The sequence below is a fragment of the Mobula hypostoma genome, chromosome 6 (genome assembly GCF_963921235.1).
Source record: "Mobula hypostoma chromosome 6, sMobHyp1.1, whole genome shotgun sequence".
Lineage (NCBI taxonomy): Eukaryota > Metazoa > Chordata > Chondrichthyes > Myliobatiformes > Myliobatidae > Mobula > Mobula hypostoma.
The window spans coordinates 167,661,629-167,679,284 of NC_086102.1; the positions used below are offsets into that span (position 1 = coordinate 167,661,629).

The 17,656-nt window shown below is 38.3% G+C and overlaps 1 protein-coding gene across 3 annotated transcripts in view; it reads right to left on the minus strand.

Moving 5' to 3' along the window:
* Positions 1-17,656, minus strand: part of fastkd1 (FAST kinase domains 1) — a 76,942-nt gene that overhangs the window by 35,774 nt on the left and 23,512 nt on the right. For all 3 annotated transcript variants that reach the window (XM_063052187.1, XM_063052188.1, XM_063052189.1), the window contains one exon: positions 7,445-7,570. In XM_063052187.1, coding sequence (XP_062908257.1) covers positions 7,445-7,570 — 126 coding nt within the window. The remainder of the gene's footprint in view (positions 1-7,444; positions 7,571-17,656) is intronic.

A 17,656-nucleotide genomic window follows, 5' to 3' on the forward strand; every position in this document is an offset into this window, starting at 1 on the left:
TCCCTACTGTATTTCCTGACCAACCACCGCTACTGGATCGTGTTCACAGAATCCCATCATACTCGTCTAGGTCAGATAGACCGAGGCATGTTATCTTACGTTTTCATTACTTTCAAGACAAGGAGAGACTGTTTCGATTCGCTCGATCTAAAGGTTTCATTGATTTTTCGGATTTTAAGTTCCGATTCGTGGAAGATTTCAGTAAACCAATCTGGGACCAACGGGTCCGTTACAGATCCGTGATGTCGGAATTCTATAAGATGGATTTAAGACTAGCGCTGCTGTACCCTGCACGTCTAAGGATTCGCATGTTAGATGGAGCCCTTCGTTTTTTTGATTCTCCATCGGATGCCCAGAGTTATCTGGATCAACTTTCATCTTCAACATCTTAATTGCCTTTTTTTTAATTTTCTCCGTTGATCGGAGGCTGTGAATTGGTTGGTTTTAACTTTTCTGTGCCCTATTTGGGCAGAAAAGTTTACTTTCGATTTCTTAATATGGCTGCTAAACTTTCTTTTTAACTGCGTCATTTCTTTCTTTTCCCAGGGGATTCTGAGTGGTTACTTCCCTTTTGTCATCTTACGTATTTCCTGTGCGGCCTTAAATTTTGTAGTTTTTTTTAAATTTTATTCTGTTTTGCTTTTTATAATCATTTTATGTTAATAATCCTATTTTTTTTTGTTGCTGTGTCTATTCATGAGTTTGAGGTTTATTGTGGTTTTTTTTTAATATATACTTTCCGGCTTTTGTTCTGTTCTGTGTGTATTTTAATTGAGCTAACTTTTTTTTACTTATTTTTTTACTGTTTTACAATTAGCTGACCCTTTTCATATTTATACCTTTTTTTTAGGGAGCGTATACCGGAAGTCATGGGGGTAGTTTTAGCGCTTGCTTCTTTCTGGCGGGTCTGCTTTAGATTTCGCCTTGGGGTCTTGGGGTGGGGGGTGGTGGGAGGGGCTTCACGTTTTAGTTTGTTTCTCTTTGGGCTATATACATTATTGAAGTATTGGTTGCGTCCTTTTCCCCGGTATCTTTTGTATGTTCTGTTTCCTCTCCGGGTTTGTGGGTCGCGCCTATTGTCAATCCTCCTTGTTATGGGTTGACTTTAGGATTTATGGAGTCTATTATTAATTTTGTCTCCTGGAATACTAATGGTCTTAATCATCCTATTAAAAGGAAAAAAGTTTTTAAAGTGTTCCGGAGACTTAAAGCACAAATTTTATTTTTACAAGAGACCCATGTACGGAGGGGGGACAGACGACGTTTTTTCAAATTCTGGAAGGGACAACAATTTCATTCGAACTCCAATGCTAAGATTCGAGGCGTCTCTATTTTTATAGACTCCTCAGTTACTTTTATACAACAGGATATTATCTCTGATCCGAATGGTAGATTTTTACTGGTTAGTGGTTTACTATTTAATAAAAAAGTAGTTTTGGTTAATGTTTATGCTCCTAATATGGATTGTCCGGAATTTTATAAATCATTGTTTGATCAGTTTCCGAATTTGAACGAGTTTTCATTGATTTGGGGCGGAGATCTTAATACCTGTTTATCTCCAGCTTTGGACCGTTCGGCTCCTTTACGGACTTTACCTAATAAATCTGCAAATTTGATTAATTTTTTCCTTTCTGATTCTGGGTCGACGGACATTTGGCGTTTTCTGCATCCTCAGGAAAAAGATTTTTCCTTCTTTTCACATGTTCATCATTCCTATTCAAGAATTGATTATTTTTTCATTGATTCTCGTCTCATTCCTTCAGTGATTAAATGTGATTATGATTCTATAACCATTTCGGATCATGCTCCACTTAAGCTTTCTATTAAAATTATGGCCAATATACCAAACAATAGACAATGGCGTTTTAATTCGCTGTTGCTTCAGGACTCGGACTTTGTTAATTTTATGAATGAACAGATTGAGCTTTTTTTTACAATTAACCATACAGAAGATATTTCGGTTAACACTCTTTGGGACACTTTTAAAGCCTATATTCGGGGTCAGATTATTTCGTATTCCGTTGCTTTGAGGAAGAAACAGAAGCAGGAGGAGATGGCAATTGTGGACAAGATTAAAGAAATTGATAAGAAATATGTTATGGCTCCTTCTGAGGAGCTATACAAACAAAGAACTGAACTTCAAATGGAACACAGTTTACTACTCTCGTCCTCGATTGTAAACCAATTAAAGAAAACAAGAAGTGATTTTTATGTTCACAGTGATAAAATTGGCAAGCTGCTGGCTAATCAATTGAAATCTAATTATGTTAAATCTCAAATCAATCAGATTTATAACCAAAATGATCGATTGATATTGGATCATGTGGGGATTAATCAAACCTTTTGTGATTTTTATTCTTCTTTATATCAATCAGAGTCTCCTCGAGATTCTAAATATATGAATGATTTTTTAGATAAGTTAGACTTCCCTCAGATTTCACAGGATATGTCTTCTTTATTAGATACTTCCATTACAATGGATGAGATTAAGAATGTTATTTTTTCTATGAATCTGGGGAAAGCTCCTGGCCCTGATGGGTTTACCGTTGAATTTTATAAATGTTTTGCTTCTTTATTGATTCCTTGGCTCTATAAGGTTTTTGAGGCTTCTTTGAAACTTGGTAAACTTCCGGAATCTTTTAATAGAGCATCAATTTCTTTAATACTAAAGAAGGATAAAGACCCTGCTCAATGTGCATCTTATAGACCAATATCTTTATTAAATGTTGATTCTAAAGTTTTTTCTAAGTTATTAGCAAATAGACTAGAAAAAGTACTTCCTTCTATTATTTCGGAAGACCAAACGGGTTTTATTAAAGGTCGTTACTCTTTTTATAATATTCGTACATTGTTAAATATCGTTTATACTCCCTCACAAAATGTTCCTGAGTGTGTTATTTCTTTAGATGCCGAGAAAGCTTTTGATAGAGTAGAATGGCCTTATTTATTTAAGGTGCTTGAAATGTTTAATTTTAGCTTGAAATTTATATCCTGGATTAAACTGTTATATTACTCCCCTGTAGCCTCGGTTCGTACTAACTCCTTAAACTCACCTTTTTTTCCTCTCTTTCGTGGTACTCGACAAGGCTGTCCTCTTAGTCCCCTATTATTTGATATTGCATTAGAACCTCTTGCAATTGCTATTCGAGAATCTTTAAATATTACTGGGATAACTCGGGGATTAAAGTCCCATAAATTATCACTCTATGCTGATGATTTACTTTTATATATTTCTAATCCTGAGAGATCCATTCCTGCTGTTTTAGAGTTATTAGCACAATTTGGTCTTTTCTCAGGTTATAAATTAAATCTTAGTAAGAGTGAACTTTTTCCGATTAATAAACATCTTCCCTTATATTATAAATTTCCATTTAAATTGATTAATAATTACTTTTCATATCTTGGGATTAAAATTACTTGTAAACATAAAGATTTATTTAAGACTAACTTTTTACCATTAATAGACCATATTACTCAACTTTCATCTAAATGGTTTCCCTTATATTTAACTTTGATTGGTCGTATTAATGCAGTTAAGATGTTTTTTTTGCCAAAATTTTTATATGTGTTTCAGGCATTACCAATTTTCGTTCCTAAATCTTTTTTTGATAAAGTTGACTCTAAAATTTCTTCATTTATTTGGCAGAACAAGAATCCGAGACTGGGTAAAATACATTTACAGAAAGCTAAGAGAGATGGAGGTTTAGCATTACCTAACTTTAGATTTTATTATTGGGCTATTAATATTCGACATATGAAATTTTGGTTACTTGACCGGGACATACTATTTATTCCTAAATGGGTAGCATTGGAATTACAATCTGTTCAGGGTTATACACTTGGTTCTATTTTAGGTTCCTCTCTTCCTTTTGATTCGAAACGTCTTAAGCAGGTCTCTAACCCGATAGTTAAATATGCTTTGCGCATTTGGTTTCAATTCAGAAAATTTTTTGATCTTAATCAATTCGGGTTAGCGATTCCTATTTTAGGTAACATATTTTTTCCTCCCTCTTTTACGGATCGCGCTTTTCAAACTTGGAAGACTAAGGGTATTTTACGGTTTTTGGATTTATTTTTAGATGGTTCCCTTATGTCTTTTGAACAATTATCTAATAAATATAACTTATCAAGAATACATTTTTTTAGATATTTACAAGTTAGAAATTTCCTAAGTACTATACTTACTTCCTTTCCAATGCTTCCTCCTATATATATTTTAGATTCGATAATTAACCTTAATCCATGTCAGAAAGGTGCATCGGCTATGATTTATAATATTATTATGAAACTTAGGAAAGCTCCATTTGATAAGATTAGGGTAGATTGGGAACAGGAATTGGGGCTTACCATTTCTGTGGATGATTGGGGGCAGATTTTACAATTAGTTAATACTTCCTCTATTTGTGCTAAACATTCCCTAATTCAATTTAAAGTGGTTCATAGAGCACATATGTCCAAAGATAAGTTAGCGCGTTTTTACTCGCATATTAATCCTTTCTGTGATAGATGTTCGGGGCAGATAGCCTCTTTAACTCATATGTTTTGGTCTTGCCCTACTTTGGAAACTTTTTGGAGAGATATTTTCAATATTATTTCTAAGGTATTAAATATAGATATCTCTCCTCACCCTATTACTGCTATCTTTGGACTACCTAAAATTTCTAGTAATCTTTCCCCTTCAGCCCGTAGAATGATTGCATTTCTTACTTTAATGGCGAAAAGATGTATTTTACAACATTGGAAAGAGCTTAATGCTCCAACTACCTTTTTTTGGTTTTCTCAGACGATTTTATGTTTGAATCTGGAGAAAATTAGAAGTAACCTTTATGATTCTTCATTTAAATTTGAACAGATTTGGGGACCTTTTATTCGATATTTTCATTTAATGTAATATTTACCCTTCTTGTTTTTTCTTCACTGTTTTAATGGAGGTCGGGATTGAGGACGTGATTTTAAGTTTAACTCTGTTTGGTTTCAAGTTAGCCCATTGCTTTGCTTTGCTTTTAGTTAGTTGCACGGTGGGTTTTTTTTTTGGGGTTTTTTTTTCTTTTTTTTTCCATTGATATATATAAAATCTAGTATACTATTATGTTATCTTGGTTTCTTATGCTTAAATTACATTGTTTGTAGTATTTTCTTTTTGGTATTGTTATCTTTTGGAATTTTATTATACTTTAACATTGTATTAATGTTTATATGGCTTACCTTTTTTGTATACTTACTCAATAAAAAGATTTAAAAAGAAAGAAAGAAAGAAAAGTTATTCAGAGCATCAGGGAGGGAGGAGCCACTGATATAGTCAATGCTGTTTTTCCTTGCATAGTCAGTAATGCCACATATGCTAGGGATTGTTATCAGACAGGTGTCTCTGAATTTTTATTGTACGTAGGCAATCTTTGCCCTCTTGATGCCCAAGATGAGTTTTGTCCTGGCTGCTCTGAGAGCTGTTTGGTCTCCAGACAGTGTACTGGACATTCAGCAGGAGTGCACCTCTGTATTCAGCCAGGGCTTCTGGTGGGGCTGTGAGATAACCCCACCACAGATCATCTCACGGCCTAACCTTAACCTGTCTAGGTCTCTTTATATAGTTATGTGTTTTCATAACTATCTTGGTATTGACGAATACTCTTCTCGGGCTTGGGTAGAGGTATTGATTATAACTGACGTTTCTATGACAAACTCTAATCTTCTTCAGGGATGATGCCTGGGCATGTCTTAAGAATTTTAACAAAGACGAAGGTCTCACTCCAAGTAAGAACTGGAATTCGATTGTAAATAAGGACAGAAAGCAGAAACCTGATTGGATGAGGACTAACCAATTAGGAGGGATAGACTACAAGGGTACAAAGACCACCAGACTAGACGTGCCCAGGCATCACCCTTGAAGAAGATGGCAGATTGTCATCGAAGCGTTGGCTCTAATCAATATCTGTTAAAGGCTGGAAGCTCGAGAAAAGTATATTCATCATATATGCCGGAAATGCACGAGATCCTTTTTTTTAAATCTTGGTATCATTGGTCACTAAACAATAATTGTTAACATTATATTAAGTTTTTTGATTAGTTTCTCTGTACTTCAGAATCAGATTTAATATCATTGGGATACACTGTAAAATATGTTGCTTTGTGGCAACAGCACATTGCAATACATAATAAAACTATAAATTACAATACTACATACACACCTATAAATAAATTTAAATTAACTAAAAGTCGTGCAAAAATGCAAAAAAGAAAAAAAATTAGTGAGTTGCTATACATGGGTTCATTGTCCATTCAAAAATCTGGTATAGATGGGGAAGAAGCTGTTCCTAAGAGGTTCAGTGGTCTCTTCTGGCACTGTACAGCTTCCTTGATGGTAGCAATGAGAAGAGGACACGTCCTGGATGAAGGGGGTCCTTAGTGGTGGACGTTGCCTTTTTGAGACATTGTCATTTAAAGATATCCTCGATGCTGGGGAGGCTAGAAACTCTTGAAAATTTCTACACATGTACCATGGATAGCATTCTGACGGGCTGCATCACTACATGGCATGGGGGTGGGGTTCTACTACACAGGATGGAAGAAAGTTGCAGAAAGTTGTAAAAATAGTCAGCTCCATCACAGGTACTAGCCTCCACAGTCTTCAAAACATCTTCAAGGAATGGTGCCTCAGGAAGGTGGCGTCCATCATTGAGGACCCCCACCACCCGGGGCATGCCCTCTTCCATTGTTATCATACGAAAGGAGGTACAGAAGCCTGAAAGTACACATTCAGCAATTCAGGAACAGCTTCTCCACCTCTGCCATTCGATTTCTAAATGGACATTGAACCCACGAACATTTATATCTCGAATGTGTTCCTCACTATTTTATTATTTATTTTAACATAGCCACATATATATATATTTATATACACAAACACATATATACACACACACAACTTACTGTAATTCAGTTTTCTTACTCTTCTATTTTTATCATGTATTGCATCGTACTGCAGCCGCAAAGTTACCAAATTTCACGGCATATGCTGGTGATATTAAACCTGATGCTAATGGAGTTGGCTAAGCAACTTACTGTAGTTTTTTCCTGATCCTGGGCAGTGGCCCCTCCATACCAGGCGATGATGCAATCAGTTAGCACGTTCCCCGTGATACATCTGTAGAAATTTGTGAGATTCTTTGGTGACATACCAAGTCTCCTCAAACTCCTAATGAAACATAATCGCTGTTGATATGCTGATGTTACTTTAATTTTTTAAAATAAAGAAATTAATGAACCAATCCATCATTTTTTAAAAATTCCTTTATATCTGGAATGTGTTCCTCCAAACATTCCAAAGCACTTCAATGAATTACTTTGAAATCCAAGTAAGAAAACCTGTAACCAATATGGAATTACTGACACAAAATGCTGCTACTATAAGAATAAACAACTGGCATACACGCCTACTCACACTTACCTCACATCATGAATGGATTCCAATTTCCTGCTAACAATATCAGCAATTTCTCCCATTAATATACTATGATATAAATGCTGATCTGTCAGGCAGACAGCAAACTTGGATAACACTGCCATTTGAAATCTGTTATGAGAAAAACAGCATAATTAATCATAATCTTCAAAGAACATAAGAAATAGTTAGAGTAGGCAACATCCATGTGAATCCCTATGGCAATGTAAAGTCAGATCTTTGACCTCAACTACTTCTTCCTGTCTGATCACCAGAGTCTATAATTCTCCTGCAGTCCAAGAATCTCTTTTTGACTTGAATACATTAAATGACAGCTCCTTAGGTAAAACAATCCAAAGAGTCATAACCTTCAGAGAGAAGAAATTTATCTTCATTTCCATGTTAAGTGGTCAACATGGAGACTTATCCTGAGATTCTGCCTCTCAAGTTTTTGACTCCACCAGAGAATCCATACTCACCGCATTTCCCCTATGTAGCCAAATCAGGGTCTTGCATCTTTCCATTAGATCATCTATAGTAGATATTTTGCTTAATCGTTCCTCATAATATAATTGCTTCATCCCAGAAATTAATCTATTGAACTCGTAATGCAGTCTCTAGGAGGCAAGTATTGCCTTCAGTAAGTAAACAGACCAAACGAGTGCACAGTTCTCAAAGTGCAGTTGCAGCTAGACTTCCTTACTCGTGTACTTGATCTTCACTACAATAAAGGTTAATATTATAGTTGCTCTCTTAATTATTTTCTGTATACTAGTTTTGCTTCTTGTACAAGTGCATCCAGAACTCTGAACATCAACATTTAATATTTTCACATCTTTCAACCTGTTTTTCTATTCTTCCTGAAAGAACATAGAACATAGAATAGTACAGCACAGTACAGGCCCTTCGGCCCACATCGTTGCGCCAACCCTCAAACCCTGTCTCCCATATAACCCCCGACCTTAAATTCCTCCATATACCTGTCTAGTAGTCTCTTAAATTTCACTAGTGTATCTGACTCCACCACTGACTCAGGCAGTGTATTCCACTCACCAACCACTCCCTGAGTAAAAAACCTTCCTCCAATATCCCCCTTGAACTTCACACCCCTTATCTTAAAGCCATGTCCCCTTGTATTGAGCAGCAGTGCCCTGGGGAAGAGGCGCTGGCTATCGACTCTATCTATTCCTCTTAATATCTTGTATACTTCTATCATGTCTCCTCTCATCCTCCTTCTCTCCAAAGAGTAAAGCCCAAGCTCCCTTAATCTCTGATCATCATCCATACTCTCTAAACCAGGCAGCATCCTGGTAAATCTCCTCTGTACCCTTTCCAATGCTTCCACATCCTTCCTATAGTAAGGCGACCAGAACTGGACACAGTACTCCAAGTGTGGCCTAACCAGAGTTTTACAGAGCTGCATCATTACCTCATGACTCTTAAACTCTATCCCTCGACTTATGAAAGCTAACACCCCATAAGCTTTCTTAACTACTCTATCTACCTGTGAGGCAACTTTCAGGGATCTGTGGACATGTACCCCCAGATCCCTCTGCTCCTCCACACTACCAAGTATCCTGACATTTAATTTGTACTCTGCCTTGGAGTTTGTCCTTCCAAAGTATACCACCTCACACTTCTCCGGGTTGAACTCCATCTGCCACTTCTTAGCCCACTTCTGCATCCTACCAATGTCTCTGCAATCTTTGACAATCCTCTACACTATCTACAACACCACCAACCTTTGTGTTGTCTGCAAACTTGCCAACCCACCCTTTTACCCCCACATCTAGGTCGTTAATAAGAATCACGAAAAGTCAAGGTCCCACAACCGATCCTTGTGGGACACCACTAGTCATAACCCTCCAATCTGAATGTACTCCCTCCACCACGACCCTCTGCCTTCTGCAGGCAAGCCAATTCTGAATCCACCTGGCCAAACTTCCCTGGATCACATGCCTTCTGACTTTCTGAATAAGCCTACCGTGTGGAACCTTGTCAAATGCCTTACTAAAATCCATGTAAATCACATCCACTGCATTACCCTCATCTATATGCCTGGTCACCTCCTCAAAGAATTCTATCAGGCTTGTTAGACACGATCTGCCCTTCACAAAGCCATGCTGATTATCCCTGATCAGACCATGATTCTCTAAATGCCCAGAGATCCTATCTTTAAGAATCTTTTCCAACAGCTTTCCTACCACAGACGTAAGGCTCACTGGTCTATAACTACCCGGACTATCCCTACTACCTTTTTTGAACAAGGGGACAACATTCGCCTCCCTCCAAACCTCCGGTACCATTCCCATAGACAATGAGGACATAAAGATCCTAGCTTGAGGTTCAGCAATCTCTTCCCACACCTCATGGAGCAGCCTGGGGAATATTCCATCAGGGCCCAGGGACTTATCCATCCTAATGTATTTTAACAACTCCAACACCTCCTCTCCCTTAATATCAACATGCTCCAGAACATCAACCTCACTCATATTGTCCTCACCGTCATCAAGTTCCCTCTCATTGATGAATACCGAAGAGAAGTATTCATTGAGGACCTCACTCACTTCCACAGCCTCCAGGCACATCTTCCCACCTTTATCTCTAATCAGTCCTACCTTCACTCCTGTCATCCTTTTGTTCTTCACATAACTGAAGAATGCCTTGGGGTTTTCCTTTACCCTACTCGCCAAAGCCTTCTCATGCCCCCTTCTTGCTCTCCTCAGCCCCTTCTTAAGCTCCTTTCTTGCTACCCTATATTCCTCAATAGACCCATCTGATCCTTGCTTCCTAAACCTCATGTATGCTGCCTTCTTCCACCTGACTAGATTTTCCACCTCACTTGTCACAAATGGTTCCTTCACTTTACCATTCTTTATCTTCCTCATCGGGACAAATTTATCCCTAACATCCTGCAAGAGATCTCTAAACATCAACCACATGACCATAGTACATCATCCCAATTCATACCCACAAGTTCTAGCCTTACAGTCTCATCATTTGCCCTTCGCCAATTAAAAATTTTCCTGTCCTCTCTGATTCTTTCCTTTTCCATGATAATGCTGAAGGCCAGGAAGTGGTGGTCACTGTCCCCCAGATGCTCACCCACTGAGAGATCTGTGACCTGACCCAGTTCATTACCTAGTACTAGATCTAGTATGGCATTCCCCCTAGTCGGCCTGTGAACATACTCTGACAGGAATCCATCCTGGACACACTTTACAAACTCTGCCCCGTCCAAACCCTTGGAACTAATCAGGTGCCAATCAATATTAGGGTGATGAAGAGGCTAATTTCACATTTTTCCTCATTATACACAATCTGTCATCTTTTTGCCCACTTACAAGAGCATCAAGAATGGAAGCCATTCAACCCATTTGCCTGCTTTCATTTAACAAGATCACAGCAGATTTTTTACTCTTACATCACTTCTGTACATAAACCCCACATCACTGGATCTCCTTAACATTTAACAATCTATCAGTATCTGTGCTAGTTATACAGGGCAATGTGAAACCTTTTGAAACAACTTGATTTCTCTACAAAGCATATTTTCCCACCCAGCTTTATATTATAGGCCCTCTTGGATATATTACACTTGGTCCTTTCATTGAAATAATAAATAAAAATTGTAAATGGCCAACTCCCCAGCACTAATGCAGAGGGATCCCATTTGTAACAGCTTACTGACTTTAAAATAGTCCATTTATCTCTACTTGATTTTTTTTTTTGCCTGTTGCCTACTCAGTACATAGAACATGATACTTCCAACCCCATGAGTCCCTACGTTGAACAGTACCATTTTATGTGGCATTTTATCAAAAATAATACTGTTACCTAAAACCAGGGGTTCCCAGTCTGGGGTCCATAGACCCCTCGGTTAATGGTCATTGGCATAAAAATGGGTGGGAATCCCTGCTTTAAACAATATTCTTATTGTGGTGTAAATATCTTATTTAGTTAATATGAAGTATTGCACTTCCCCTTTTGGGTCTAGTTACCATAAAATGAACTGACAGAGTAATCGAGTTAAACTGTATCAAAGATAAATACTTTCATAAAAAAAACAATTTAAAGGACTCATAAAATATTGGCACTTATCTCTCTGGGATGAAGTGCAAGGAATAAAATTCTTTTTACAATTCTCATATAATACAAGCCTTGAGTATTGTGTTTCGCACTCGAGAACAAATATTTGACCAGGAGAAGACTGCAATGTGGATTGAGCAGAATAATACCTCGACTCCAAAAGGTTAAATGAGAGGAGAAATTATCTTTTGGAATTGATGTATTATTATCAACTGCTATAATTCCTGGAATATACAAGGCTAAGGAATAATTTGTCTAATATTTTCACAGATAATTGGGAAATGAAGATAGACAAAGAAACATCACTTCTGTCGAACAAGGGAATCTAATCTAAAAGTTAGTACCAAGTATTTCAGAAATGAACTTAGGAAGCACTTGACATAAAAAGGTTGATTGAAATTTGTAAATGCCAGTTTATAACAGAGCAGGTGTTAAATATACAAGTCTCAGATTTAAGACTTCCTTAACAAAATTGAGTTAATGGATTTCGAGCAAGCATGGTCACATTTCACCACAATCTTAATGAGGCCAAAGACTTTTTCTTTTCTCAGCTTACCGCATTTTGTTCCAATACAGCAACGACATCAACATTGAGAATGGATGTCTACCGAATGCAATACAGTTTCTTTCCAATCAAATTTGCTGTGATGTAACTTAATCTCACCAAGCAATTCAGCAAGACCCTTGAAATATTATTTCAATAATTCCAAAGCCTCATTAATCTATCTAACAGTGCATCTGGTGGAGTTTTGTAAGCCCTGCATGGAATTTGAAAAACCTAATAGAAGACGGGCAGGTCCCATTACAGAAATATGACTCTTTCTCTCTGCTTTTCTTATTACTTTCTTGGAAAGTGAGATTTTGGTTGTGCTATTTAAGTGATATTTAATGACTCCAGTACTGGTTAGCCTTCATTCTCTCTCCAGAAGAAACACAAATTTCAATTGTACAACTTTCATGCTCACTCTCTCTTTTCCTGCAGTGAAATCAATGATAATTTCTCCATTTTCTTTCCCCTTTCATGCCTACTAGTTGCTGTAGGTTCAACTGGTGCTACTCCTGCCTGAAGTAAAAGTAGACATCCCCTCCCTCAGAGGTGTCTCTGTACTCCAGACTGACACCCTGGTATACCAGAGAAAAAATGCTACCCCTGGCTTATTGGATAAGACATTAAACCAAGCCATCTCCCTTCTAGCTTAGACTTCTCCACCTCTCCAGCTCAGAAGTACGGGCTTCCTCTGCGTACTACAGTTTCCTCCCACATCAACAAATTTGGGGCAATTTTCAAAGGCCAATTAACCTACCAACCTGCATGCCTGTGTGGTGTGTGGTGGAATCTTGAGGGGGAGGGGAAGTGGAAGTGGAATTGATAAGAATGTGGGAAGTATAAAAGAAACGGGGTAGTATAAATGAGTGGCTGATGGCCAGAGTAGTCATGGTGGATCAAAAGGCCTCTTTCCATGCTCATGTCTCTTTGACACTATGGCTCAATGACACCACACACAAAGATGTCTAAAGCGTTATAGTACAGAGAGAAATTAACCTAGCAAACCAATTTGATTTCCTGAAATAAACAATCCTCTTAATATTAGCTTCTTGTAGTTTTTCAGTGCCCTTTACATGCCAGCTCCGATGATTTGGCATGCCTGGGACGGTGATAGTGGACTAACTGATCTTCCAGGTTACCGATGTTATTGATAGCCTAATAATAATCTTAATTCACTTGTTTATTTTAATGTTTCATTTTTTCCCCATAGTATTATAAGAAAACTCCCAATAAAGCTAGTCTTTTGCAAGATTTAATTTACTCCAGATCCAATGCAGGACAAAAAAAACACAAGATAAAGAAAACAATAATAAAAAACACAAATATTAATACAGGGTGGGCAGCATCCTTCATGATGTTACTGGCTTTTTTCCGTCACCTTTCTGCATATGTGCAAAAGAGTGCACAAAGTAGAGCCCCAGTGAGTTAGAAAATAGCTCATAAATACAGGACCTGGCAACAGATAAGGATACACAGCAAACATTACCTGGTGAACTAGATGCTGAACCATTTGGAAATTCTGAATAGTTTAGACAGGGAATTTTTGGAGTTTTACTGTATTTAAGCCCAAAGATGTATCTATTTCTCTTAAAACACAAACACAATGCAATTAAGCATAAATTCCTACATCATTTTACAATAAGCTGCGTTGGCACATTAGCCATGGTTGTAATAATAGAATTCCATCAAATTTAGTTAAGAATCATGTTTCTAATAACAAATCAAAAATATTAAAATAGTCTATTACTGCTGAGGATAGGAAAATAATGATAACATATTCTAAAGACAAGAAAATTTTTTTTGACCTGTATGTCAAACTCTATTCCCAGAAAAGCTACCATAATCATAAATACTTTCTTACCATTTTCAACATTTTGGGAAAATGATTCAAGAAAGGTGCTTAAACAGAGAGAGATTTTAAATTGACATTTTCAGTTGCAATGGTATTATTTGTGCTATAGCTCAATTACAAGTTATCTACTATTTTGATGGACTGCCTAAGAAGAAAGCTGTTTTGAATATTAAATGTTTAGCAGATGGGAAACCAAAATCTTAAACCCAATTGTTAAATTTAGCAGGTTAAGTGGGTACTAATGTATTACTCTTCAAAATGAGTAAGCTTCAATTTCCTGACAATGCCTGGGTTAAATTGTTACTGCTATTTTGTTTTCCAAGCCTCGGTTTAATGCTTTATCAAAAAATGCAGCAATGCTGCAGTCCTTCAATGATTCACTAAAGTGTAACAGGGTTGTTGTATCATGAGTGGCTAAATAAATGCAATATATACATTTGGAGGTTAGAATAATGTGATCTTATTGAAACATGGTGCATACCGCAAAACTAAAACAATTTACTATACAGGTGTTCCCCGCTTTTCGAACGTTTGCTTTACGAAACCTCACTGTTACGAAAGACCTACATTAGTACCCTGTTTTCGCTTTCAGAAGGTGTGTTCACTGTTACTAAAAAAAAGCAGCGCGCAATTAAAAAAAATCAGCGCGTGATAAAAGGCAGCGCGCGCCCCAAGCAGCCGCTCTTCCCGGATTCGGAACGGTTTTCTCGCTGGCATTGCTTAAAAACATGCCTGTGAGCAGTCGTTTCAAGATGAGTTCTATGGTGTCGGAAAAGCCTGAAAGAGCTCGTAAGGGTGTTACACTTAGTGTAAAACTAGACATAATTAAGCTTTTCGATCGTGGTGAACTAAGTGAGTTTGGCTTGTGGAAGCTGACGAAGATGATGTTGAAGAGGTTTTGGCATCCCATGACCAAGAACTGATAGATGAAGAGCTGATGCAATTGGAAGAGGAAAGGATAACAATCGAAACCGAATGCAGTAGCAAAAGTGAAGCATCTATGTGAGATTTTCGCTGCAATGATAAAGTACGACTTTAATTTTGAAAGGGTATGTAGGTTCAGGGGATATTTGCAAGATGGTCTGAGTCCTTACAAAGAACTGTATGATAGAAAAATGCACGAGGCTCAGCAGTCAAGCAAGCCTTCCACATCAGCCACAGCAGACGATGAACCTCGACCTTTGACATCGAGGCAGGCAGTCATAGGAGAAGATGAGCTGCCTGCTCTAATGGAAACAGATGACGAGAGGACACCCTAGTGTCCCACCACCTCAACACCCAGGCCGCGGACAGATACTGTACCGATTCGCGGAGAATGCAGCAGTAGCCGGGAGGCACACAGCACATCTTTAAGAAAAAGGCCGAAATAAACATGCTAATTAATTAGGTGCTGCCCCACACGTATATGTCGGCCCAGATCAAAGGCGATGCAATCGGCAATCGGCACTGATCTGGGCTGACTATTACGTGCCGGGCAGCACCTAATTAATTAGCATGTTTATTTCGGCTTTTTTCTTAAAGATGTGTTGTGTGCCTCCTGGCTACCGCTGGACCCCTGCATGCCTCGCGGCAATGTATCTGTCGGTGGCCTGGAGGGTGGGGGCCACTGCACCACCCAACCTGCGACGACTCAGTCTAACACACTATCATCAGTGTGCTCTGCGCTGTCTTCCCAATTCCAGTAAGTGATACTACACTGTACATACCTTATTTCTACGTTATATCGGCTGTTTATTTTTACGTGTTATTTGGTATGATTTGGCAGCTTCATAGTTTAAAGGTTATTGGAGAGCGCTTGCGCCGTGTTTTTGCCAACAACGCTTGCGTGAGATCTTCTGCCGACGGCACTTGCATGAGATTTTTGCTACGGAGAGCAGTGCAGTAATGATAATGTATTTATCATATCATTCCTGCTTTTACTATGTGTTACTGTTATTTTAGGTTTTATGTCTTATTTGGCATGATTTGGTAGGTTATTTTTGGGTCTGCGAACGCTCACAAAATTTTCCCGTATAAATAAATGGTAATTGCTTCTTCGCTTTACGACATTTCGGCTTACGAACCGTTTCATAGGAACGCTCTACCTTCGGATGGCGGGGGAACCCTGTACTGTTGTACACAAGTCCTAATGAATCAATATCTGGCTCACCAAACACTGTTTCCTACAATCCTTTAAAATTTTTAGAAGCCCATTTCCCATGCTCTCTTTAAACTCACTGATTCCATTCCCACATGCTTCATAAAGCTACTCCCAAGTTCCCTATGAACTCTCAAGGGCTCCATTCCCACTTTCCTTACAAACTCACTAGAGCTCTGTCCCTGTGCTCCTAAAAAGGTCACTGAAATGTTGCTCTTGTGCTCCTTACAAGTCCACCAGAGTCTCATTCTTACATTCCTTACACAGTCACCAGGGTCCAGTTTTTATGTTCCTTGGGAACTCAGCAGGGCCGCCATTCTTGCACTCCTTACGAACACACCAGGGCCCTGTTTTTATGAACCTTGGTCTCAATCTTTTGATACATCAGTAAACTAAGGGAGCAGGCACAAAAGAGGAAGTGAGCTATGAGGCAGTTCAACCATGACCTTATTGAATAGCAGGCCAAGCCCTGAGGCGCCAAGTTACTTAACCCTGCTCTGATTTTTCTATGTTCACAATGGTTATGCTTCTTAAAACTCCAAAGTAAAACTTGAACCCAAAATTATTTGACTCAGAAACAAAAGTGCAAACACCTAGCCATTGTTGATACCACTCATCACTGAATAAAAATCAAAAACTGAAAATTTGAAATTAAAATAGGAAATGGTGGAAACACTCAGCAAGTCAAACAGCATTAACAAGAAGAAAAACTGTGTTAACATTTGGGGTCAAAGACCATCATCAGAAGTGGGTAATGATTGGCAGGATATAGGCAATACCTCTGAAAGGCTGAGGTCACAGTTGTTGAGGAGACAAGTTGCAGAGGTCCCCCAACTGAAGGGTTAATGATGACAGTTAGAGAGAACATGAAGAAAAGCAATTATTTGGGGGGTACTTAGAGAGTGAGAATACTAACAGAAGACAGAAGTTGTGAAATATAGGACTGCAGGGACATGTCCAGTGGATAAGGCTTCACTAATGGAGGGAAAAAGTTTTTTTTTTACGGTTTTTCCTTGCTCAGTCTGTTTCACAACCTAGTTTGTAACTTTATCTTCCTTTCTTTGATCCCATTAACACTATTAACCGACGATCCCCTATAACATACCCACATAGCAGGTCTAGGTTATCATGACAGAGATGTTCCCGTTTCCTTACGCATCCTTCCTCCACTTTCTCAGCAATTTGGTAGGATAACGCTGGTGGGAGTTGTGTACAGGCCACCTAACAATAGTAGTGAGGTTGGGGATGGTATTAAACAGGAAATTAGAAATGCGTGCAATAAAGGAACAGCAGTTATAATGGATGACTTCAATCTACATATAGATTGGGTGAACCAAATTGGTAAGGGTGCTGAGGAAGAGGATTTCTTGGAATGTATGCGGGATAGTTTTTTGAACCAACATGTCGAGGAACCAACCAGAGAGCAGGCTACTCTAGACTGGGTATTGAGCAATGAGGAAGGGTTAATTAGCAATCTTGTCATGACAGGCCCCTTGGGTAAGAGTGACCATAATATGGTGGAATTCTTCATTAAGATGGAGAGTGACATAGTTAATTCAGAAACAAAGGTTCTGAACTTAAAGAAGGGTAACT